At 39.3% G+C, this 24,357-nt stretch overlaps 2 protein-coding genes across 6 annotated transcripts in view; one reads left to right on the forward strand and one right to left on the reverse strand.

Moving 5' to 3' along the window:
• Positions 1–1,876, reverse strand: part of trim35-9 (tripartite motif containing 35-9) — a gene marked incomplete at its 3' end in the record, with an annotated part of 4,368 nt that extends 2,492 nt beyond the window's left edge. The window contains 2 exon segments of the mRNA NM_001423704.1: positions 1,364–1,459; positions 1,529–1,876. Of these exon segments, the coding sequence (NP_001410633.1) occupies positions 1,364–1,459; positions 1,529–1,693 (261 nt within the window). The 5' untranslated portion in view covers positions 1,694–1,876.
• trim35-10 (tripartite motif containing 35-10) overlaps positions 1–19,895 on the forward strand; it is a 25,813-nt gene extending 5,918 nt beyond the window's left edge. Inside the window, exons 3-10 of one of the 5 annotated variants that reach the window (XR_012400761.1) lie at positions 7,192–7,726; positions 7,831–7,926; positions 11,755–11,985; positions 12,063–12,085; positions 12,160–12,278; positions 13,168–14,186; positions 14,985–15,101; positions 16,676–17,851. Coding sequence is in view for 3 of the 5 variants with exons in the window: in XM_001921604.8 (XP_001921639.3) it covers positions 7,334–7,726; positions 7,831–7,926; positions 11,755–11,985; positions 12,063–12,085; positions 12,160–12,278; positions 13,168–13,670 (1,365 nt within the window). In the remaining 2 variants the exon portion in view is untranslated. Of the gene's footprint in view, positions 1–6,064; positions 6,173–7,191; positions 7,727–7,830; positions 7,927–11,754; positions 11,986–12,062; positions 12,086–12,159; positions 12,279–13,167; positions 16,504–16,675; positions 17,852–19,538 lie in introns of those variants that run through there. The other 4 variants (XR_012400760.1, XM_073944050.1, XM_073944049.1 and 1 more) reach the window with 4 other exon arrangements.
• The last annotated feature ends 4,462 nt before the right edge of the window (positions 19,896–24,357 follow it).

Here is a 24,357-nt window from a genome sequence, read left to right on the forward strand (position 1 = left end):
GTGTTAATGTGCTTTATGAAGGCTGAAAATAGCGTTGATACTTTTAAGGCCGTGTCTGAGTCCACGACATCCTTTCAGAGGTGCATCCAGCTCTTTAAGCTCAAAAACTCCTCCAGAAACTGAACCTGGATGACGGAGGCTTTCAGCGGTGCTTGTCGGTGTCGGTTGGAGGATTTCCCCTGGGACACCGACAACAGGCGATACGTCACAATCACGCCCCCACAAGAGCAAGCTCCTGATTGGTTAACGCAGCGCGAATGTCCGCTGAAGTTCAGATTTTTGAACTCGAGCGATTCACGTCAAACGCGCAAAATGCGCCATTTGCAATGCAACGCGTTTGCATTGACTTAACATGTAAATCACTCGTGCTTGACGCGCGTTCTGCGTCTGGTGTAAACGCAGCATTATACCTCCTCAATTGTAAGTTGCTTTGGACAAAAGCTTCTGCTAATTAACAATGTAAATGTAGCCACGTATTCAAATATCGTATTTCCATGCCATTAAAATTAAATTACTGAACTTAAACATATTGATACTGATAATATATATATATATATATATATATATATATATATATATATATATATATATATATATATATATATATATATATATATATATGTGTGTGTGTGTGTGTGTGTGTGATAATCACATATATAAATCACTGCAAGGGGCTATTAAGGTCCAAGCAGCGAAGGCTTACAGTTGGTCCAGAAGACCCAGGGAACTCCTTGTTAATTTTCATTTTGATTGTTTAAAGTTTGGCCAAGATACAGCCTTTGAACTCATGTCAGGTTAACCTTGTTAAGTTTGTGACATCATAACTTAGAAAGAAAAACGAATATCTAAAATCTCTTATTGTGCGGCTCAGTCTAAAGGTTATCTAAGGCGAATTGGGAATAACTAGTTATGTTTTGCAGGAGGATCAGCCAAATGCTGTACTTTTAAAAAGAATGTAGAGCAAGAAACGCAGTTCAGAGCTAAAACACTGTAAGGATGGTATTTAACTACAGTGGCTCAAACCGTAGCTCTGCTAAATGGCTAAAAAGTTCATCGATATTATGTGGGAATTTCATTTATAGTCAAACCATAATCAATCCTTCTGCAATCTCATACCAATAAACGGAAAAAAAGGGCAGTTAGAATAGCTAGATACATGGGAGAGCATTGCTATTGGGCAATTATACTGTATTGCAATATGAAGCAACTAAGTGTTCAAGTTAAATCAAAAGGGAGGGTAATTTCATTTTGTAGTGACCCCAAGGCTGCATTAATCATCTTAAAGCTGTGATGAAACAGTATTTGATGGTTTCTGCATACAATTATGTGAGATAACTCAGTGTTGAGAGATATCAGTCCTTACCTTGATGTGTTGAAGTGTTTTCTCCAGCTCTCCTCTCGTCTTTAACTCTTGTGTGAGTTTAAACTGTAAGGACTTCAGTGTTGTTTTGAGCTCCTCCTGGAAGTGATCAAAAACAGTAAATGCTGAATTGTTCATTGCATATGAAACTAAAGACATTTCTCTTACCTTGTATGATGAAACGGCTTCAGCGATGGGTCTGAATGTGTGACTGACGTGCTTCTCTGAGTCTCTGCACACCAAACACGCAGGCTGTTTGTCCTCCAGACAGAAGAGTTGGAGTTTCTCGCTGTGTAAAGCGCAAGCGGGATCTCCAACAGCCACCTGATCCATTTTCACCTTTTGCTTGAGCTTCAGAGATCTAAACATTGGTTTTGCTGATTAAAATGAGTGACCAAAATATGTTCTGAATTGCTCAAAATCCTATTCTATAGTTACAGTTTTCTATAGTTATGGTTATTGTATAGATGTGATTATTTCCAGAAAAAAGCATCAGTGTGACAGAAAACAGTGAATGGAAGTCTCTTCCTGGTGTGAGTTTTAGGAGGGTGGATCAGTTTCAGGTATGTTGTACAGCAGGTCAAACTGTAGCGTCAGGATATCTTCAAATTCACAAAGCAGCACTACATTTACACACATGAAAACATCGGCAGCTGGAAACAGCAGAGTGTACTTTGAAAGATTTAAAGTCCACAAGAAATCCAAACTAATCATATTGATTTTGTTAGCTCACACTGCTAGTTTTGTGGTTAACAAAGTCATTAAGAAATAAAAGTTTGCTCCGGTAATCTAAAATTAATATCTGAAAATACACTTCCTGTTTGTTTTTACTTAAATTCACAGAATACATCTGTCCGAGGTATTGGGCGTGGCTAACCTAACCACGCCCCTCCAGCTGTCAGTTTTGACCACAAACAGAAAGGGTCAGGAGGAGTCGGTTAAGTTGTAATAATTCTCCCCATCCTATTTTCCCAATCTTTCTGAATGAAATGCCTACTTTACTACGTCCAATCAGCTCGCAGAGGAAAAGTAAGCCACGCCCCCACTGTTTTCTCATTTAATATTCAATTTCTCCAGGAGCTGCATCACAATACGGGAATAAAAAAACAGTTGCAGCTTTAGATTCGTGGGCACTTTAAAGTTCATTTTGTATCCGCTTGTTAAGTGATGACGTGTTGGTGACGTATGTAATACTGTTTCCAGATCCAAGCCGCCACTCATTTGAGTTAAGATATTATTTGTTTATGATTACTTTTAATTCATATCACACATTAAAGTTAATTGTATATAAATTTATATTGTACACAACAATCTCTGGGCTTGCTGCATCACAAATACCAAAGTTTTAACAATTTTTACAAAAATGAATCACTTTCTGGCCATCGGATATTAGGTATGGACATATATATTGCGATCATGATTTTCGAAAGTATTAAGTTGCTTTGTAAACGTTTATAATTACCACTTCATGAGTCTCCCCATACATTTGAATAGAGCTCTTGGACCCGGATGCCGCTTTGCATGACGTCACACTTAACATGTAGATTAAAAAGTTTGCATGGAGATAATAATAACATGGTTTTTTAAAAACGTATACAACATTTCTGGCGTTTCAAAGATGTCATGTAGAGGGAACAACTAAAACAAATCAATTCTGAAACATTTAGTTTTTTTGTGTTAATAATTTTGTATTATTAAAATGAGCATGTGTACAGAAAAAGAGTAATAAAATTGCTAATAAACCTTGGAATCACTTGGAAACACTTTTCTGCCCAGCATCCTCTATTAACAAACTTCAGCTAGTACAAAATGCAGCTGCCAGAGTTCTGACCAGGTCTAGAAAATATGATCATATCACCCCAATTTTATCCTCCTTACACTGGCTGCCTGATAAGTTTTGTATTGATTTTAAAATATTACTTCTCACCTATAAAGCTCTAAATAATCTAGCTCCTGTTTATCTAACCAACCTTCTGTCTCGCTACAATCCAACTCGCTCTTTTAGATCTCAAAACTCAGGGCTTCTAGTAGTGCCTAGAATAGCAAAGTCGAGTAAAGGAGGTCGAGCCTTCTCTCTGGAATACTCTGGAATGGCCTTCCTGATAATGTCCGAGGCACAGACACACTTTCCCAATTCAAAACTAGATTAAAGACCTATCTGTTTAGTAAAGCATACACTCAGTGCATCACTTAGAGGAATGATACATGAATGTGCCCCACGCAGGTTTCTGCATCTTGTTTATTTACACTTTGAACAGCAGCTACGCTAATTATTCTCTTTATTCTCTATTTCCAGCTGGGGTTACTCATCCCGAGGCCCTCAGACTATGCAGCGCCATAGATTCGATCCAAGACCAGCGACAAGATGATCCCAAGGTTCCTGGACCAGGCTGTATCCTGAGCAGCTAATGTAGGTGTCATTGGGGAGTGGAGAGCATGATACTGATTCCTGTGACGCTCCAGGGACAGACGAGTCTTCGCTGAGGTCCAGCTCCTTGTCTCTGGTGCCTTGACTGCCGCTCTGCACAAGACGTTTGGCCAGTGGAGAAATGGCTGTGCCCACTGAGCCTGGTTTCTATTGAGGTTTTTAATTCTTCACTTTCGCCAATTGGTGAAGTTTTTTCCTCGCTGCTGTCGCCACTGGCTTGCATGGTTCGGGATCTGTAGAGCTGCACATCGATGGATTTGCTCTTCAGTGTTTGGACTCTCAGTAGTGATTATTAAACCACACTGAACTGAGCTAAACTGAACTGAACTTAAACTCTGAAAACTGAACTACCCTGTTCCAGTTTACTATGATCTTCTATGTGAAGCTGCTTTGACACAATCTACATTGTAAAAGCGCTGTACAAGTAAAGGTGAACAATTCACACAATTTACTACAGGCTATTTATTAAGATATTACCTGTTTACTTATTAACTTATTACGATAATAACTGTGTAAAGTTTGATCTTACTTTACATTCCTAATCCTACACATTATCTAAACCCAACTACTACCTTACTGACTATCAATAAGCAGCTAATTAGTAGTTTATCGAGTGTATTAAGTCTTAGTTAATAGTTTGCTTATAGCAATAACTAGCACGATTAAAATAAAGTGTTACCTAAACTTGTGAATGTTGCCAAAATGAGTTGAGTTGCAGAAAGATTATGAACTTCTCAAAAATCCCCCTTGATAAAGTTTCTCTTCCTTCACTGATCACTGATTATTTTTGGCTGTTGTTGAGAAAGAACAGAGTCAGTATGACGGTGGAGAAAATGCAAAAGGGAAAATGTCAGTTTTAAATGTAACCCCGCTGGTCCTACACCACCCAACCCGATCAGAGCTGGGATCGAACCGGAGAGTCTCTGCATTAGGAAGCTAAAGACCATGGCCTCTAAAAACCCTTTAGCATACTTCAGCATATACCCTATTAAATGTAGAAATATACAATATGCTAGAGTAATCTTCACATCAATAAGTCATCAGTCATCATCACATCAATAACTGTCTGGTTTAGCTCAGCTACTAAATCCGACCTCCGAAGACTACCTCGAATAGTTCGGACTGCTAAGCAAATCATCGGTACAAATCTCCCTACTATCCAAGAACTGTACTTATCCAGAGCGAGCAGAAGGGCTGCCAAAATCACTCTGGACCCCTCACACCCAGCACACTGCCTCTTTGAACTCTTACCTTCTGGTCAATGCTACGGAGCACTGCGCAGCAGAACAGCCCAACACAGAAACAGTTTCTTCCCTCAGGCAATCCATCTTATGACACTTGATAATAATAATTGTGGAACAAACATCACTACTTGCCACACACTTTTATACACATATACACTTATTCAACAATACACTTTACAAGCCAATTTGCACATAACAGCTGCACATATAACATTGTATATAGTAATATAGCTCTACATTCACTTGTCTATTTGTATATTTTGCATTCACTTCTTACTGCTTTTTTATATATTTAATATCTGTTTATTGTCCTGTCTCTGTAATTCTGTTGCACTGTAGAAGCTGTCACAAAAACAAATTCCTTGTATGTGCGAACATACCTGACAATAAAGCTCTTTCTGATTCTGAGAGTTAAAATTAATATGGAAATATATACAGTTCTGCACTCAAGCAACAATGATGGTCTATTTTTTGCACAGTAGTGTATATATTAAATATGATGATAAGCGACAAAACTACATGGAGAGAATTTCGTCACAAATCAAACTGGAGGATTAATCTGTGATCAGTTTGTGTTGTGTGTGTGTCCCAGTCCAGCCGTGCTGTCAAGTTATTTGTAAATATTCTCATATTATTCCCTTAAAATGTCCACTACAATGTATGAGCAAAATTCATTAGACTTAAACAATGCAACACTTCCTTACAAAGGGTGTTGATTGACATATTTGCTGGAAAGAACTCATATCCTAATGTTTATTTACTATGTGCTTTACTTATAAGTTAAATGCTGTTAAGCAGTGTTTCATATAAATCTAGTAGGCTATGGGATTTTTTTGTTGTGCATTTTAAGAAGTGACCACTCTGAGGCACTGTTGTCTTGCATATGCCAGTCGATTTATTTTTCCTGACGTGATATAGAATGAAAAGTGAAAGGATTAGAGTTCATTTAGTCAATTTAAAATCAATAGCAGTTGACATACTGTTTCACAGATGTACACTACATTACAACCGACAACCAACCAAAACGCAGTACAGGTCTGAGGTATATTGACTAAAGTTTTGTTTTGTTAGAGAGAAAAATCGCTCATGCTTTGCTTTCCGCCTAATGCCAGTAATATTTGTGTGCGTCACTGACTAAAAGTAAGTGCCATTTTCATAATTGTTACCTCTGTTTCATCAATATGTGATGGCGTTGAGATTATTGATTCACGCGCTAGCTCGTACAGAGCATTAGCGGTCGTTCATGTAAATATAATTGCTTTAAATGTGAATGTTAGTGTATATCGCCTTGTTATACCTATGTTTAGTGTTATATTCCCAACTAATTAAGTTTAAAGCTTGTTGATAGTGAGCATTATTCTTGCTTGTATTGGTTTAAAAGTTTATGGATGGTGCTCAGTTTTATATATTGCAGTTCTTACTGTTATGCGTATTTTGTCTTTTCTTTGTTAAGATTACACACACAATATACCTACTGCCATGTAACTATTTAAGTGATGGACATTAAAATACTTTAAATGTGGTTCCAGTCACTGTGTCCTTACCTATACTTGATGACCCTGCTAAAAAAATCCAGCTTAAACCAGCCTAAGCTGGTTGGCTGGTTTTAGCTGGTCAACCAGGCTGGTTTTAGAGGGGTTTTGGCCACTTTCAGGCTGGTTTCCAGCCATTTCCAGCATGGTCTTAGCTGGTCAGGCTGGGAGATGACCAGCTAAAACCAGCTTGACCAGCCTAGCCAAGCTGGGAGTCCAGCCAAAACCAGCTATATCCAGCTTAAACCAGGCTGGTCAAGCTGGTTTTAGCTGGATTTGGCTGGTCATTTTCCAGCCTGACCAGCTAAGACCAGGCTGGAAATGGCTGGAAACCAGTCTGGAAGTGGCCAAAACCCCTCTAAAACCAGCCTGGTCGACCAGCTAAAACCAGCCAACCAGCCTAGGCTGGTTTAAGCTGGATTTTTCAGCAGGGGAATACTTCAAATTCACCTAAAAACTCCATTACAACAGTAATTTAAGGCATTCTGTTGATCAAATGAACTTGAGGAAATACAGATACACTCTTTTCTTTTTATAATAATCAGAAACTTATTTCAACATCACTGCTTGTGATTTGTCTTATGATGTTTGTCATATCCTCAATTTCTCAATAAATAAAATAAACAGGAACCACGAAGCTGAGAAGAACAAAGATTAAATCTTACGGGAAGGATTTTCTGAACTGTTGACTTGTGAACAGGCGACAGCCCATCCTGTTTCAGCGTTTCCCATTGTTAAAAGCAAACATACTGGAGCTCAAACTGGGAAAATGGCTTCGCTTTCTGATGATTTTTCGTGTCCTGTGTGCTGTGAAATCTTCAAGGATCCAGTTTTTCTGTCCTGCAGTCACAGTTTCTGTAAAGAGTGTCTTCAGCAATACTGGAGTATCATGGAAACTGAAGAGTGTCCTGTTTGCCGGAGAAAATCCTCCAGAGATGATCCTCCAATTAATCTTGTGTTAAGAAACCTGTGTGAGTTGTTCCTGAAGGAGAAAAACGAGAGATGTTCATCGGTATCTGAGGAGATCTGCAGTTTACACGGTGAGAAACTCAAACTCTTCTGTCTGGAGGACAAACAGCCTGTGTGTGTGATGTGTGTCACTTTACAGCAACATGAGAATCACAAATTCAAGCCCATCGATGAAGCCATTCCAATGTGTAAGGTGAGACTGTTTCTTTATGTAAAGGACAAACAGATATCTCATCCATATGTTTAAAATTTCTTTCTAAATAATAACTTTTAAGAGTGTTTTTATATATTGTTTAGGAGGAGTTCAATGCGGCAGTGACGTCCTTAAAGTGTAAACTTAAACGCAGGGAAAAAATGAAAGGACAGTTGGAGGAAACGCTTCAACACATCAAGGTGAGAAAACTCTTGATGATGTTGATGTTTCATTCATTTTATTTTCTTGTCGGCTTAGTTCCTTTATTAATCCGGGGTCGCCACAACAGAATGAACCGCCAACTTATCCAGCAAGTTTTTACGCAGCGGATGCACTTCCAGACGTAACCCATCTCTGGGAACCATGCACAAACACATTCACACACACACTCATACACTACGGACAATCTAGCCTACCCAATTCACCTGTACCACATGTCTTTGGACTGTGGGGGAAACTGGAGCACCCGGAGGAAGTTGATGTTTCATTGAATGTTTAATTTGAAGTCACCACTGTGGTGATGAGCGTCTTTTTCTCAGGCCCCGTTTACACTAATACATTTTTGTTTTAAAATGCATACGTTTTGCTACGGTTACGCCATCCATCCGCACTACGCCGGAGTTTTTAAAGCTTTTTGGAAACGCTGAAGAGGCCGTTTTAGTTTTAAAAATGCTGCTGCTCCGTGTCAGTGTGGATGGGGGAAAACAAAGACATCTGAAAACGGAGGCAGGGTTGCGGACATGCCTGTCTGATTGGGGGTTTTCCTCAATATTAAGTAGCCTACACACAGTTCAGTTCTGCATTCTCTGCTTGTAAGCTCAGACTTCACAAGTTTTATATGGAAAACAAACTCCCGAGGACATGTAGGGTAAATCCTCAAAGGGAACAGTGTACTGTATAAGCTCATTCACATCATCCTGGCTACGCTGCTTCACTCATCTTAAAAATAAAATAAAAACACACTATAAGGAACTGTTTTTTTTTCATTTTGATAATAACTTAACCGACATCAAAAATGTTGAGGCTTCGTGTAGCTACATACTTATATGAGCGTCATCTTGACTGTATATTTATAACAAAACGGAGTCTATAACAGAACTGTCTCCTTTCATTTTCATTGAAAATACAAAACATGCCCTCTCTTTTGCTGAATATCAGTTTTAATAATCAATAATGGTCATTATAATAGTAATACGTACAATAAGTTTATACAATACAGGAAATTTAGGCAAGCGATCAGTCAAATGTGCAGAATCAGTGTACGTAATTACGTCAGTTAATATATTAACCTAACTCATATTTGCGCTCAGCCAAAACACGTTACCTAAGAACAAGTATTAGATTCAAAAGACCAAAGTCGGGGAATACAGTATGTTGTTAGATAGAGGCAAGATGAATTAAATATCACGTTTAACAAATATAGTGAGATTATATCCAGAGGTAGATCCTTGATGAACAGTCCGACGTGCACAGCTCTCAGATGGGTAGATGTGCTCAAAGCACACTGTAGTGCATGCCAGTGTGTTTGTGTGCAGTTTTAGTGGTGTAGGGTGGACGCAGAGTTGTTCAAAAATGCTGGGTGAAACTTTAGTATAGACACATATCCTTTATTAGTGTAAAAGGGGCCTCAGTTTGGCACTTGGCCATTTATTATTGTTTTATTTCAGAAACTAAAAGGATTACACTGCAAAAATGCTTTTCTTATTTTGAGTTTTTGCTTTTTTTAGCCACATACAGTTGAAACCAGAAGTTTGCATACACTGTATAAAAAGGCACATAACCATTTAAAAAAAAGTCAGATGTTAAAGTGACTGAACTTTTTCTTCTTTAGGTAAGTTAAGATTATCAATTTTGTTTTTGTTCTGCTTAATAACAGAATAATGAGAGATATTTTGAAAAATTGTTATAAGTTTTTTTTTTTTAAAGTCAAGCTTACATACAATAAGATTATTATGCCTCTGAAAATGTCTCAGATGTTGGTGTCAAGGTTTTGGAAGTTTCTTATTGGCTAATTGACAACATTTGGGTTAATTGGAGGCACAACTGTAGAATAGTATTCAAGGATAACCTCAAACACACTGCTTCCTTGTGTGACAACATGGGAAAATCAACAAGCCAGAAAAACAAAAAAGCCAGATAACAATGTGCTAAATTACACTGGGAAAAAGACTAATGTTTGGGGACATGTCCTGTGATCTGATGGAACTAACATTGAACTGTTTGGCCATAATGACCAGTGTTACATTTGGAGGAAAAAGGGGACAGCTTACAAGCCTAGAAACACCATCCCAACTGTGAAGTATGAGGGCGGCAGCATCATGCTGTGGGGCTGTTTTGCTGCTGAAGGGACTGGTCCACTAAACAGTATAGATGGCATCATGAAGAAAAAAACTTTATGTAGAAATACTGAAGCAACAGCTCAAGACATCAGCCAGGAAATTTAAACTTGGCCACAAATGGGTCTTCAAAACAGACCATGACCCTAAGCATACTGTCAAATTAGGACAACAGAGTGAATGTTTTGGAGAGGCCATCACAAAGCCCCGATCTCAATCCTATAGAAAAGCAGAGTTGGAAAAGCTTGTGCGAGCAAGACAGTCAACAAATCTAATAATTATAATAATAATTAATTTTATTTGTAAATGGCACTTTTCTAGACACCTAAGGTCGCCTTACAATAAGTATCAGCAGACATGCTAAAAAAATTAACATTACTAAAAACAATCATTGACCAAACATGTTAAAACACAATAGCGAACATAAAAGAACATAATAAAAACATGATTAAAAAAATTAAGTAAAAGCCCGCTTAAAAAGATGGGTCTTTAGACGTGATTTAAAATTGTGAAGACTATCACTGCTCCTAAGATCTAATGGATGTGAGTTCCATAGCCGAGGAGCCATAGAGCTAAAAGACCTGTCTCCCATTGTGCTCAATCAAGTGCGAGGTGGTACCAGGGTGAAGTTGTTGGCTGATCTAAGGGTACGAGAAAGGGTGTAGATATGGAGAAGTTCAGTGAGATATTGAGGAGCGAGATTATGAAGTGCCTTGAAAGTTAGAAGTAATATTTTAAAATCAATTCGATACTGAAAGCCAATGAAGCTGATAGAGGAGTGGTGGGACGTGCTCGTGAGATGGGGTCCTGGAGATGACACGAGCTGCATGGTTCTGAACCAGTTTATGGAGAAGTTTGGAAGGAAGTCCAGAAAGAAGTGCATTACAGTAGTCTAGACGTGAAGTAACTAATGCGTGGATAAGAATGGCTGTGTTATTAGTTGTGAGAGAAGGGTGGAGACGAGTGATATTACGCAGGTGGAAATATGCAGTACGTGTAATATTATTGATGTGACCTTCAAATGAGAGTGTGCTATCCAAGATGACACCCAAACTCTTTACCTGCACGGAGGGAAAAATTGTACTGTTATCAATATCCATAGTGAAATTATTAGCTTTATCCAAAACACTTTTAGTGCAGATGAGAAGAGCTTCAGTTTTGTCGCTGTTTAATTTAAAAAAGTTAGCTGAAAGCCAGATTTTTATTTCAGCTAAACATCTGCTCAAAGCAGGAGGAAAAGAACAGGAGGGCTCGGTGGACAGGTAGAGTTGAGTGTCAAATCTGACTCAGTTACACCGATTCTGTCAGGAGGAATGGGCCAAAAATCCAGCAAACTATTGTGAGAAGCTTGTGGAAGGATACTCAAAACATTTGACCAAAGTTATACACTTTTAAAGCAAAGCTAAAAAAAACACCAAGGAAATTTATATAAACTTTTGACTGTCTAGAATTTAATAAAACATTTTAAAAAAATGCTTTTTCTCTCATTATTCTGGTATTCAGCATATGTAAATGATTTAGGTAATCCTACTGGACCTAAAATAGTAAACAATTAGTATGATTTACCATCAGACATTTTTTTTTAATTGTTATATTCCTTTTTTTAGAGTGTATGTAGACTTCTGGTTTCAACTGTGTCTACAAATTCTTGTTTTGAGAAATACATCAAAATTAAGTTAGGTTTGCTTTTAGACTCAAGCCGAGCGCACAGAGCGTCAGATTAAACATGAGTTTGAAAGCCTTCATCAGTTTCTCCGAGATGAAGAAGAGGCTACAATCACTGCACTGAGAGAGGAAGAGGAGCAGAAGAAGCAGATGATGAAGGAGAAGCTGGAGGAGATGAACACACACATCTCAGCTCTTTCACACACGATCAAAGACTCGGAGGAGATGCTGAAAGCCAACGACGTCTGCTTTCTAAAGGTCTGATTTCATATCAGTGATTGATTGATTGATGATGGATTGAGCTCTTGATGATCAGTTGTGTGTTTGTTCTGCAGGAGTTTCCAGTCTCGATGGAAAGGTGAGTGATCTGCTGGTGTCTCTGCTCTCTCTGCTTCTGAATCCTGCAGTTGTGACTCTTGAATGTTCTTCCAGAGTCCAGATCTCACAGCCGGATCCACAGACGCCTTCTGGAGCTTTGATTAATGTGTCTTGCTACTTGGGGAACCTGCCGTTCAGAGTCTGGAAGAAGATGCAGGAAATTGTCTACTATAGTGAGTCTATACAAAATCTCTACTCTTAAACAGAGGTTCTCAATCCTGGCCCTGGCAGCCCCCTCTCTGCATATTTTGTATATTTCTTGTACTGCTTCAGAGGCCATTATACATTTATATAGTGCATTACTTAAACACAGGGCCGGAGTGGGACTCCTTTTCAGCCCTGGAGTTTCAAGCCACAGACCGGCCCACCTCAGTTCACGGCTGACTATATTAAAATAAGGTCATTTCCAATTCATTTTCTAATGACACTATCACGTCTTTTTTGAGAAAACAGCTGCTTTAGAACTTCAAATGTTCAACAACCCAAACAGTATTATATATCTTAACAATAAAAATGAAAAAAAAAAAAAATTACTCCGATGAGGATCAAACCCGGGTCGGTGGCATCGTTAACTAACGTGCTAACCACTCAACCACAACAGCTGTACAGTGAAAGGTGACTCATCTGCCTTACATGATCATTAACCTGCAGGCTGCATCTTGCTCACGAGGCTGCGAGAATAGATAAAAAGAGCAGAGCTGTGGTAAAAATTAATAAGAAGACTGTGGTCAAGTAAATAAATACATTAATTTAAAAAGTGTGACTGCTGAGAGCATTCGATTCTGGAGCTAACGTTAGGGACACCGGCCCTCGCGGCCAAAAAACGGACCGGCCCACCGGGAATTCTCTCGGTCCTCCCGATTAGCCAATCCGGGCCTGCTTAAACAAGAGTAGCATGCTAAATGTGCAGATTTGGTGATCACAAGGACCAGGATTGAACACCCCTGCACTTAAACATGCACAGTTTAGAGGTCAGTATCACATGTGTTAATCTGTGTTTGTTCACTCTTGATCATTTTATGAGCATCAGAATAAAAGCAGCTGTTGATTGTGTCTCTTCAGCTCCTGTGATTCTGGATCCAAACACTGCAAATTCAAGTCTCGTCCTCTCTGATGATCTGACCAGTGTGGCAAGAGATATAATTATAGAACTGCGCCCTGATAATCCTGAAAGATTTGACAGTTATTGCTGTGTTCTGGGTTCAGAGGGGTTTACCTCAGGAACACACTACTGGGATGTGGAGGTCAACGAGAGCCCAGGCTGGAGTCTTGGAGTAACTACAGCATCAAAACAAAGGAAGGGACGAGTTTTCTTCAACACAGATTTCTGGGGCGTGCAGTGTGGACCGTTTCAGCTGCCTGGCGTTCAGGTTCAGAAGGATCTCAAGTATGTGAGAGTTGATCTGGACTGTGACAGTGGAACAGTGTCTTTCTCTGATCCTGTAACAAACACACATCTACACACATTCACATCCACCCTCACCGAGTCTGTCTTTCCATTCTTCTGCAGCTATTTTACTCTGAGGATCTTACCACTCGGTAGTATTCAAATGTTAGAGGAGTAGGTGATTAAGTTGTGCAAGGAATTCTTAGCAATAGTAAACCTACTTAAGGTCTTGAAAAAAAAAAAAAAGAAAAAAAAAGGGTGTTTGTCACCACTAGCTTGCTTGGTTTGGGACTTGATTTGCTCTTCAGTGTTTGTTTCAGTAGTGAAAATTAAATCACACTGAACTGAACTAAACTGAACTTCAACTCTAAAAACTGGACTGACACAGTTTCAATTTACTATAATTTTCTATGTTAAAGGTGCAGTAGGTGATCTGCCAAAATGCTAACCGCTTAGCATATTATCTTTGGACGGCGGGGAGGGACTGTGATTCAAAGCCACACCCCCTGAAATCGCGAGCGCACGGCGTCACAACAGCAGACAGACAACCCACTAGTTCATGTCATTCGCCAGTTAGTTAGTGCCAGCCCCATGCAGGAATTACATTTATTACTTTTGCCACACTTACATGCTATTTCAGAGCGAATATTCAGAGTAGCATGGTAAACAGTATAGGAAGGCTGTCAAAATGACTGTAACTGAGGTTTTAATTTAACACTGATTCGGGTGTATCTAAATCCCTGCAGACAGTCGGTCAGAACTGTTTACTGTCATCTATAAGAAATTCACTCAGACTCCATTTCTCAGTCGAACATTTACTGATGATAAGTTGTGGTTTTCTGAAACAATACAAAAATGATCTCACATAAGTAATTATATAAATAACAATTAGAACATCAAATAACAATACTTATAATTATAAAACATGAATACAAATTGCAGTAACCGCACCATATGAATGGAAACATTTAGAGCAGTTGTTCCCTAACTGACCGCAAGAGGGCGCCAATAGATCACTAAACGTGGCTGAGGCACATTTTCCAATGAAATAATAAATCAACATGTATAAGTGGTAATAACTCGACGAAACGATTACATTTGTACATGTAAAGTGTTAACATTACGTGCATTAGGTATACTGCATATAAAAACAAGCTTAATTATCAACTATTATCAGTTACAACTTCAAAATCGGCCATTAGGCGCTATTGCGTTATGGCGCTATGGCGCATTTCACCCGCGATCTAAAATAACGAGACATTTACATAAACCAAACCAAATACACTTACTTTCTGTGCACGCACAACTATATACATCATCGGTTGTGTTAATCTGCATGCAGCGTGAGCAGAAAAGCAGATAACTTTAACTTTGCAGTGATTTCAGTTCGGGCTCTTTGTCTGCTCTGCACATCTGCTTCTCTTCCTTCTCTAAGTCCCGCCCATTAAAGTGACGATGCACTTGCGTATCAGTCAGCAAGAGAATGTTCCAGAAGCCTTTTGAACAATGACCCAATGTGAATATAAAAGCAACTTCAGCTCAGTAAAGCAGGTTAGGCGGAATAGCGCTAATTACTGATGTTTTGTTGTTAAACCACATATAAATCTACATTATAGATGCTGTCAAAGGACCTTATGAAACTGAAAATAATTGCATCAATCTTTCACCGGGACGTTTCAGTGGCTGAACAACACGTCTGTGCATTTAAGTCATGCATAACAACACAATCTAACATAAGCTTAGCCTGACTAAGTTTTAAAACACAACATTACCTGTCTAACAGTAATCATTTAGCAATGGTGTCGTCCTTCCTCCAGCGTGCTAAAGTAACTCCAATACTGATTCAGGTTTTTAAAAGTTTCAATTCAGCATTTGATTTCCTCCGGTCCGTCTCGTAACCGCGCGGCTGCTTTAAAGGTGAATTATACTCGCGCCTGGCTTTACAGTAATCAGCCCGAGCTCGTCTGTCCTTCGGCGCCTCCGGCTCCGACTCGGCACTGGGGAGCAGCCCGTGAAGTGGATTTTATACTCTTTAAAGTGTGAAGTTAATCTATATATTCAAATTATATGTGTATAATCTGCTTGTAGACTTGCATTCCATTAAAACAATTAAAGTGTTATGTAGAGTGAGAAAGGGGAAATGGCCTGAGGAAACAACTAAGGGTCATAAAAAAAGGGATGAAAAAAGAGTGGTAAAAAAGCCTGAGGTGTCTCAGGAAACAGATGTCAGAGGTAGAATTTGGGGTCAGGGGTTAAACTAGGAGGGATCTTGTGTGACATATGGAGAACAAAGAAAAAAAAGAACAGTTGTAAAAGACTATTTAAGCAGGCCAGAACATGAGTGAGACAGAATTTTTCAGACAGAGATGCTACTGGGGGTCTCCTGAAAATTCTCCTTTGTTGTCGACAATAAAGTATACTCTTCTAATATTCATAACCTCCGGACTGAGTGTGATGCAGGGAGAGAAAAACCTAAGAAACCACTACATCCGCAACTCGCTAGCGTGCATTCGTTTGTGATGCAGCCGGGCACGCGCTAATGCCGGATCTTCGTGAACAGATGCGCAGGAGTCCTAATCTACATATGCTGACAGACAGTCTAACCTGCTTATCGGAATTATGGGAGATGTCGGTCCGACTCTATTTAATTGGATGAACATTTTTTAGTTTTATGCTTTAGCCAGAATATAAAAATGCATATAAAAACATTTAGATCATTGTGGCGAGGGGGCGTGGCCGAGAGCCGTGGGAACGGGGTGAGGCCATCGCGTGAGTGGATACACGTGCGGTGCGCACCTGCCTCGGATCCCACGGAAGGAGCTCTGGACCATAAAAGGAGGACCGATGGCAGAGGAAGCCGAGAGAGGACCGGGCCCAGGCATGTTATTTTACTTTTGCATTCAGTTTGATGGCAGTCTCCGCGAGGAGCTGCCGTCCGTTTGTTTTGATTTTAAATGGCAGTCTCCGTGAGGAGCTGCCGTCATTATTATCAATAAATCATTTTAAAGCTCCGTCGGTTCTCCGCCTCCTTCTTCCCGGCGGCCAAAGGGCCGTAAACTTCATTACAATCATTTACTGTAATCATTCCTATAGGACTGTAAAGAGAGTTTCAACCAGCACAACAAAAAATGCTTCTGAAGACAATCACCTACTGCACCTTTAAGCTGCTTTGACACCATCTACAACGCGAAAGCGATTTAGAAGTAAACATGAATCGAATTTACTAATTAACCATGCATAATTTTAATATTCTAAGATGCATTTAATATAACATGATTATGGTAATATAATATAGTAACCAAATCTTCTGTTTAAGACAACATTATCTGGACCATGATCATAATGTTTCTTCACTGCAAAATATTAAAAGACACATGAAGCACTTGAGGCTATTCAGATTCATTTTACTCCAGCACACTATTATGGCCCGTTTACACTGAGTGGTACGGTACGGTTCTGTTTGGTACGCTTTTATGGCCGTTTCCACTGTCAAAAGGCATACCGAACCGAACCGTACGTACCACTTTTTCGGCACCCTTTCGAACGGGTACCAAACAAGAGAAAGGGTACCAAAAGCTAAAATAGACGCTGAACGCTATTGGTTTACAGCGATACGCAACAAGCCAGAATGAAAACAAAATACCCGCCATGTTTGAAATACACAGAGAGATTACAGCAGAATTATATATATATACATATAATAACGAGCCATGGTCGACCCGGGCTCAAACAAACCTTGTTGTCATGTTAATGAACAGCCACAAAGCCATAGAGTAGAGCAGAATCTACCCTGTGCCAGTCTGAAGTGCGAGCGGTTTCGCTTTCTTGCTTGCGCTCGCCGTGCGTCTATATCTGAAATAACAAACTTCTTGAGCTGATGATAATAACGTGCGCTTGATTATTGACGTGCTTTGGAAACCCGATCCTGTCAGTCACTGACAAACGCAAGAGTGCAGCGCAAAAAAATGAGAAACCAGAAAAAAAGGAGCACATTATTTCTTCAACAAACATCAACAAACTGCCGTGTTTTATTTTTTATCATCGCCTTTTGGACTAATATGGACTAATGATGGAGTGACTACTTGTGCTGCTGAAGATTACAGACACAGATGAGAGGTTTGTAGGCTATATTTTGTGTTGTTTTGAGCCTAATTAAAAACTAAATGTATGCTCTGTGTAGTTTGTCTGTAGTTGGTAACATATCGGAGACTGTAAGAGTCTGTATGTATTCATATATGTTCATTTATTTATTTAACATAATTACAGACGTTACAGTAGGCTATTTCGCGCTGTCATTGATCTGCTGTTATAGTCAATTCCTGTTCATAGAAAAGTTAGTAATAAACATTTATACAGAAGTATTCATGTGTGTAAAGCGTCTGTTTAGTGCGAAGTGCTTCTCATATGATATGTGAACGACCCGTACAGCTTTATTGTAGACATTTTCTCCAGCGAGAATGATGCGACTGAAACTTTGTCATACACCACGCCCACCAAAAGGGTACTTTTGGTAGTGGAAACGCAAGCCTGATAAAGGTGACCCATACCGACCCGAACCGTACCGTACTGTACTGTACAGTGGAAACGAGACATTAGATCAATCTGAGAAATACAAACACATTTATCAAAGATCAAGTGTCAAACAACAGGACACAATAAGCATCCCAAACATATATAATATCTCTCTCTCTCTCTCTCTCTCTCTCTCTTTCTATATATATATATATATATATATATATATATATATATATATATATAAAGTCAACCACATAGTGTCTTTATTTCTTGGGGGATGGGGAGAAAGTATGTTTGGGGTGGTTTCGCCCAGGGTATCATTTAAATTACAACCACCACTGGAGAGAGAAGTGTACATTGGGTAACCTATTTTCAAATACTACTCTAATCATTTAAAACCACAGTAAAAACAATCTTTTTTTTTTTTTTTTTCTGGCACACTTGATATCCGATGAAACCTAAACCTAGAGTATGTGTTATGAGTTACTCTGACGTTCAAGATAACGAACACTGCCATCTATTGGACATTCTTTGTTACTCACCACAAGGTGACAGCTACAAGAAACATGCGCATCAAGTTTAGAGAAAGTTACACAACTTCCACCACAAGATGTCACTAAAGCTGCACTGAAGACTTCAAAAGCTCACAAAACTGGAGCATCTGTGAAATCTGAGCAATAGTCGACTGCAGGGACATACCATGTGGAAGTGAGTATCCCTACGCTGTACTTCAAGAGTGTCTGTACTCAGTTGCGTTTGTCCTGGTTAATCAAATTATATATATATATATATATATATATATATATATATATATATATATATATATATATATATATATATATATATATATATATATATATATATAGTGACACTGTGGCTTAGTGGTTAGCACTGTCGTCTCACAACAAGAAGGTTGCTGGTTCAAGTCCTGGCTTGATCAGTTGGCATTCCTGTATGGAGTTTGCATGTTCACGCCGTGTTAGTGTGGGTTTCCTCCGGGTGCTCCGGTTTCCCCCCACAGTCCAAACACATACACTATTGGGGAATTGAATAAACTAAATTGGCTAAAACTAAAATGAGAATGAGTGTATATGGGTGTTTCCCTGTAGGATGCGGCTAGAAGGGCATCCGCCGTGTAAAAAATATGCCGAAATAGTTGACGGTTCATTCTGCTGTGGCAACCACTGATAAATAAGAGACTAAGACGAAGCAAAATAAATTAATAAATGTATCTATAGTCTTAGTCCCTTCCTCTTGGTCCCTTATTTATCAGGGGTCGCCACAGCAGAATGAACCGCTAACTATTCCACCAATTATAATAAATATTTTCTTTTAAAAAAATAACCAAATGGAAACCAAGAACTAACATTAGGGGAACATTACGTGCTTGGTGGTGTGCGTGTTGGTTCTCAGTGACATTTGTTTATTTCACATCTGCACCTCCAGCGTGTGTTTGTGGAGATGTTTTACAGTTCATCATGGTCTATAAGTCTCTGTGTAAGAGCATGTGTGTGTGTGCGTGTTTGTGCAGAGGCTGATTCATGGAGATCAATGCGCTTTCCATCTCTCTCAGATAAACGCTGGAGGGGATGGACAGCTGCTTTCCATCTCACTGTCCTGAGGGAGAAAGCGGAGGAAGACAAACTATGTCTCCTGCTCTCCATCACACTCACAAACCCTGAGGCAGGAGTCACCAATACCTTCTTAAAGGGATAGTTCACTCAGAAACCAAACTTTCCTGTTCACTTACTCACCCACAGGTCATCCAAGATGTAGGTGCCTTCTTTTCTTCAGTGGAACACTGACGATTTAAGCTGCATTCGTGGTGATTTAAATAACGACAGTCAATGGTGACAATCTTTTTAGATTAAAATTAAACACACACACTAAAAGAATTATGAGTCATGACGTTGTAAGTTTTTAGTTCGTTTTAACTTATTAAGCTTAATTTTTTAAGTTATACAAGCTGTTTTAAGGTAGCTTAACATTATATTATATCATAAGTTCAATGGACTCATAAGATTAATTTGATTCAGCTTGAAAATTTAAGGTAGACAATGATTATTTTACAGTGCATTGGCTGTCTGTGTAAAAAATTTATTATTTTTTAGACTTAACAATATTGTTAACTTCAATCTGTAGCCTGGTTAAAGAGTTTTGGCACGTGTGAATATAGTCATCAGTTTAGTGTTTGGGGTTTTATGGCTAAATTTGACCAACCCGGTGGTCAATTTTCATTGACTGCACACTCCACCAGTAAGAGTAGAGTGTGAAGGTTTAATTCATAGTTTTCCTTGAAATTTTGCAATGCACATGTAATGGAGTTGAAAAGATAAGATGATATAATTCATCAGAGTGAATGACATGAAATTAGGCATTATACATAAGATGGTGTTTGAGTGCCCCCTTGTGGTAAATAAATTGCAGGAGAATATTGTCCCTTTGTGCTTACCGTAGGTTCACAGAGATCGGTGTGACTGTGAAATGTAAGCGAAGCTCGTCTCTCTCTCGCAAACTAATTAAAAAGGGATGATATAAACAATTTTATATAATTTCATCGAGCGAAACAGATGTGTATGTTGTTTAAATAATACACTAGTTCATGTTTTGATTTCCTAATGTTTAATTTTTTTACGATTTAGATGATTTGTGTGTTGCTAGCTGAAGCATTACATTGCTAATGCATTTTAAAGGTTGTATACAAGATCCCAACGAGAGAGTTTTTGTATTTTTCCCTTTTAGAGAGAGAGCTGAATGTTAATGCTGCACTTTCCTGCATTACATATCTTTGTTTTATCTCAGGTATGTTGTTTATCAATTTTTATATGTTATGTTTTTGAGTTTAAGAAAATGTAGGTTCACAGAGATCGGTGTGACTGTGAAAGAGAGAGAGAGCTGAATGTTAATGCTGCACTTTCCTGCATTACATATCTTTGTTTTATCTCAGTTTTATCTCAGACGGAGAGAATAAATCTGATTGAGTGCAATGGTGGATGGCTTCCTTTATTGAGTCCAAGACCTGAGTTATTATGGACGGGTGTGTTGCTGATGGGACACCCGTTACACACACAACATTATGAGTGACATATCAGAGTTCAAAAGAGGAAGAATTGTCTCGCTGGTGCATCCGTGTCCGAGATAGCAAGTCATTGTGATGTGTCAAGAGCTACGGTATCCAGAGTAATGTCAGCAAACCACCAAGAAGACAAACAACATCCAACAGGAGTTTTGTGGATGCAAGATGAAGCTGTCTGAACGGGATTGTATCCCAAAAAAATATCCAAAAACATAAAACCGCAGCTGCACAACTACAGAATTAAATGTGAACCTCAACTCTCCTGTTTCCACCAAAACTGTTGGTCGGGAGCTCCACCGGGTCAATATACACGGCCAGGCTGCTATAGCCAAACCTTTGATCACTTGTGCCAATGCCAAACATTGGTTTCAATGGTGCCAGCAGTGGAAATCTTGGGCTTTGGACAATGTAAAACAATGTATTGTTCTCTGATGAGTCTATCTTCATCGTCTTTCTCACATCTGGGAGAGTTCCGGTGTGGAGAAGCCCCAAAAGTGAAGCATGGGGGTGAATCAGGGATGGTTTGAGTTGCAATACTTGTGCTAGATTGGTGCGTCACTGCTAAGGACTACCGAACCCTTCTGGAAGATTGTGTGACCCAATGGGTCAAACATTGTATCCTGAAGGCGGTGCCGGGTATCAGGACGATAATAAAAGTGAAGTTGAACATCTTCCATGGCCTGCACAATCACCAGATCTGAATATTAATGAGCAGTTTGGGGTGTTTTAGAGAAGCGACTCAGGAAATGTTTTCCTCCACCAGCATCACATAGTGACTTGGTGATTATTCTGCAAGACCAATGGCTCAAAATCCCTCTGGCCACTGTGCAGGACTTCTATCTGTCATTCCCAAGACTAATTGATGCTGTAGTGGCCACAAAAGGAGGACCTACACCTTTTACCTAACTGAAAACAAAATAATCGAAAGCAAGTCTTCGGCATTTACACGCCCGAACTTACCTACTCTAATCTAACCAAACAGAAAAATACAAAGCCAGCGCTCACTCCTAAACCTGGTGTGTCTATACACAGGTTCACTAGGTGTTGTAAGGATGTAAGTCTACCTCTCCAAATCCCCAGGGGAAAACAAAGAAAATCAACATATGATCTCGAATGAAGAATAAATAAGAAAAATGTTGAAAATAAACAAGATGGCAATAACAACTTTGAGAAAGCAATATTAAGTGCCAAAACAAAGGAAATAACGGGAGGCAGATCAAAACAAAGAACAAAACAGAATTGCAAATACTGTCCGGCATCCCACTTGTTGTCTTTTTAAAAACCTGTCGACCACTCAGATTGGCTGCAGAAGCTGCCACGTCATCGAAGATAAGGAAGATTGACCAATCCTACAACCAATAACAATCCAAAGTGGGTTGAATCTGTGAAACCGAAAGAGAAAGGAGCAAGACAGAGAACAAGTGCTCGTGTGCGCAAGAGAGAGCGCGAAAGAGTGAGAGACACACTTACGCAGATTTCCCGAAACGTAACACTAAGTAAAACCAGAAGTTTCAGTTTCATTGTTTGGGTGAACTATCCCTCTCGGACCAGGACACACCAAGACGACAGTTAGCCATTTAGCCTCCTTGTTTCGTTGGTCAGGCTACTTTGTTTGGTGTGTTTCACTTGTCGGCTCTCATCGGGTTAATGTCATAGCTCATTGGCCTGATTCAGCATGTAAATTTGATTTCTGCAGTCTGCTGAAGAAAGCCCTGCGACTGATTATTCAGTAATCAGAGCAGGAATGTGAAGTAGTGAAGATTCCACCGCCATATCACCCTGCAGCCTAAGATTGGTTACTTACTGAGCAGTGCAGAGCCTGGTTAGTACCTAGGGGGGCTTTCCCGTTGCAACTAGTTTGTCCAGTTAGCTCGTCGTGTACGTCGGTGGACATGAGATGCAGAGAGGAGCTGACTCCAACAACGATGATGACGATGACTGGGTTCGAGTCCAGGGAAGAGTGGTACCAGAAATCAGGTAAGACCAAAACAGAATCCAAAAATGAAGTGAACAAGTTCACAACAGAATGAGAATGTGGTAAAATCCAAAAACGTGGTAAAAATCAGACAAGGGCTTTTCTTTTTCTGGACGGCTTTTGTAAATCGTTGGTTGAATTTAGGGAAGCGGGTAAATCTGTAAAATTGGTTGGGTTTAGGGAAAGAGGAGAGTGGGTTAGTCGATTGGCCGGTCGCCTAGTCAATCATTCAGCCAGTCAGACAGACGGTCGTTCGACAGCGGCCTCTGGTGGGTTTAGGCGAGAACAGCGGGCACTCGCGAGCGACACTTGAGATACGAAAAAGCGCTCGCAGCGGCCTCTCGTTGATTCGCGAAAACAAAAACTGCAAAAATACGTACCTCCCGGGACGCATTTCGCGGTCTCTAGAAATGTCCATAGGACTACGTGTTCAGAATAAGCCTGGGTTAATAACCTGGGTTACAAAATTCACATAAGAGAAAAACAAGACAATAAATAAGAGAGAGGATGCTCTAGATCAGTGTTTCTCAACTGGTGGGTCGCGGGAACATTTTTAGTGGGTCGCAGAGTGTGTGGTGAAAAAAACCCAACAAAAGTAAATTTTTTTTTACTTATTTTGCTTATATCGTACTTTTATTTTGAAGTGCGTGCGCGACAACCCTACCGTTTGACATGTGAAATTTAATTTAATTATTGCAACAAATATGTCGAAGCGTGAGTACGACCCTGAGTATGTAAAGTATGGATATATATATATTGATGACAAAAAAACCCTCAGTGTCATACATAAGACAGCATGAAACCTTCTAAATTAAAACAACATTTGGAAACCAGAAAACATGTTTTATTAACAGTTTATTATTAACAGTATTTGTCGTTTTTACCTTGTAATATTTCTATAATTTGATCCATTTTGTTAAACGACAGCAATAAAAAAAGTCTTGGTGAATTTCTTATGATTTATCTATAACTACTTGTGTATTCATTCATTTATTCATTCATTCATTTTCTTGTCGGCTTAGTCCCTTTATTAATCCGGGGTCACCACAGTCGAATGAACCGCCAACTTATCCAGCACATTTTTAAGCAGCGGATGCCCTTCCAGCCGCAATCCATCTCTGGGAAAACTTCTTGTTTATATTAACAAATAAATACAAATTAAGTATAATTCCTAAAATTGTATTATAGTTCCTAAAAATTTGGGTCGCGGCTTGATGACCATGTAAAAATATGGCTCCCATGGCCAAACCAGTTGAGAACCCCTGATCTAGATTAAATAACTACTTATTTAAAATGAGT

Source organism: Danio rerio, chromosome 3, assembly GCF_049306965.1.
Source record: "Danio rerio strain Tuebingen ecotype United States chromosome 3, GRCz12tu, whole genome shotgun sequence".
NCBI classification, from domain to species: Eukaryota; Metazoa; Chordata; class Actinopteri; order Cypriniformes; family Danionidae; genus Danio; species Danio rerio.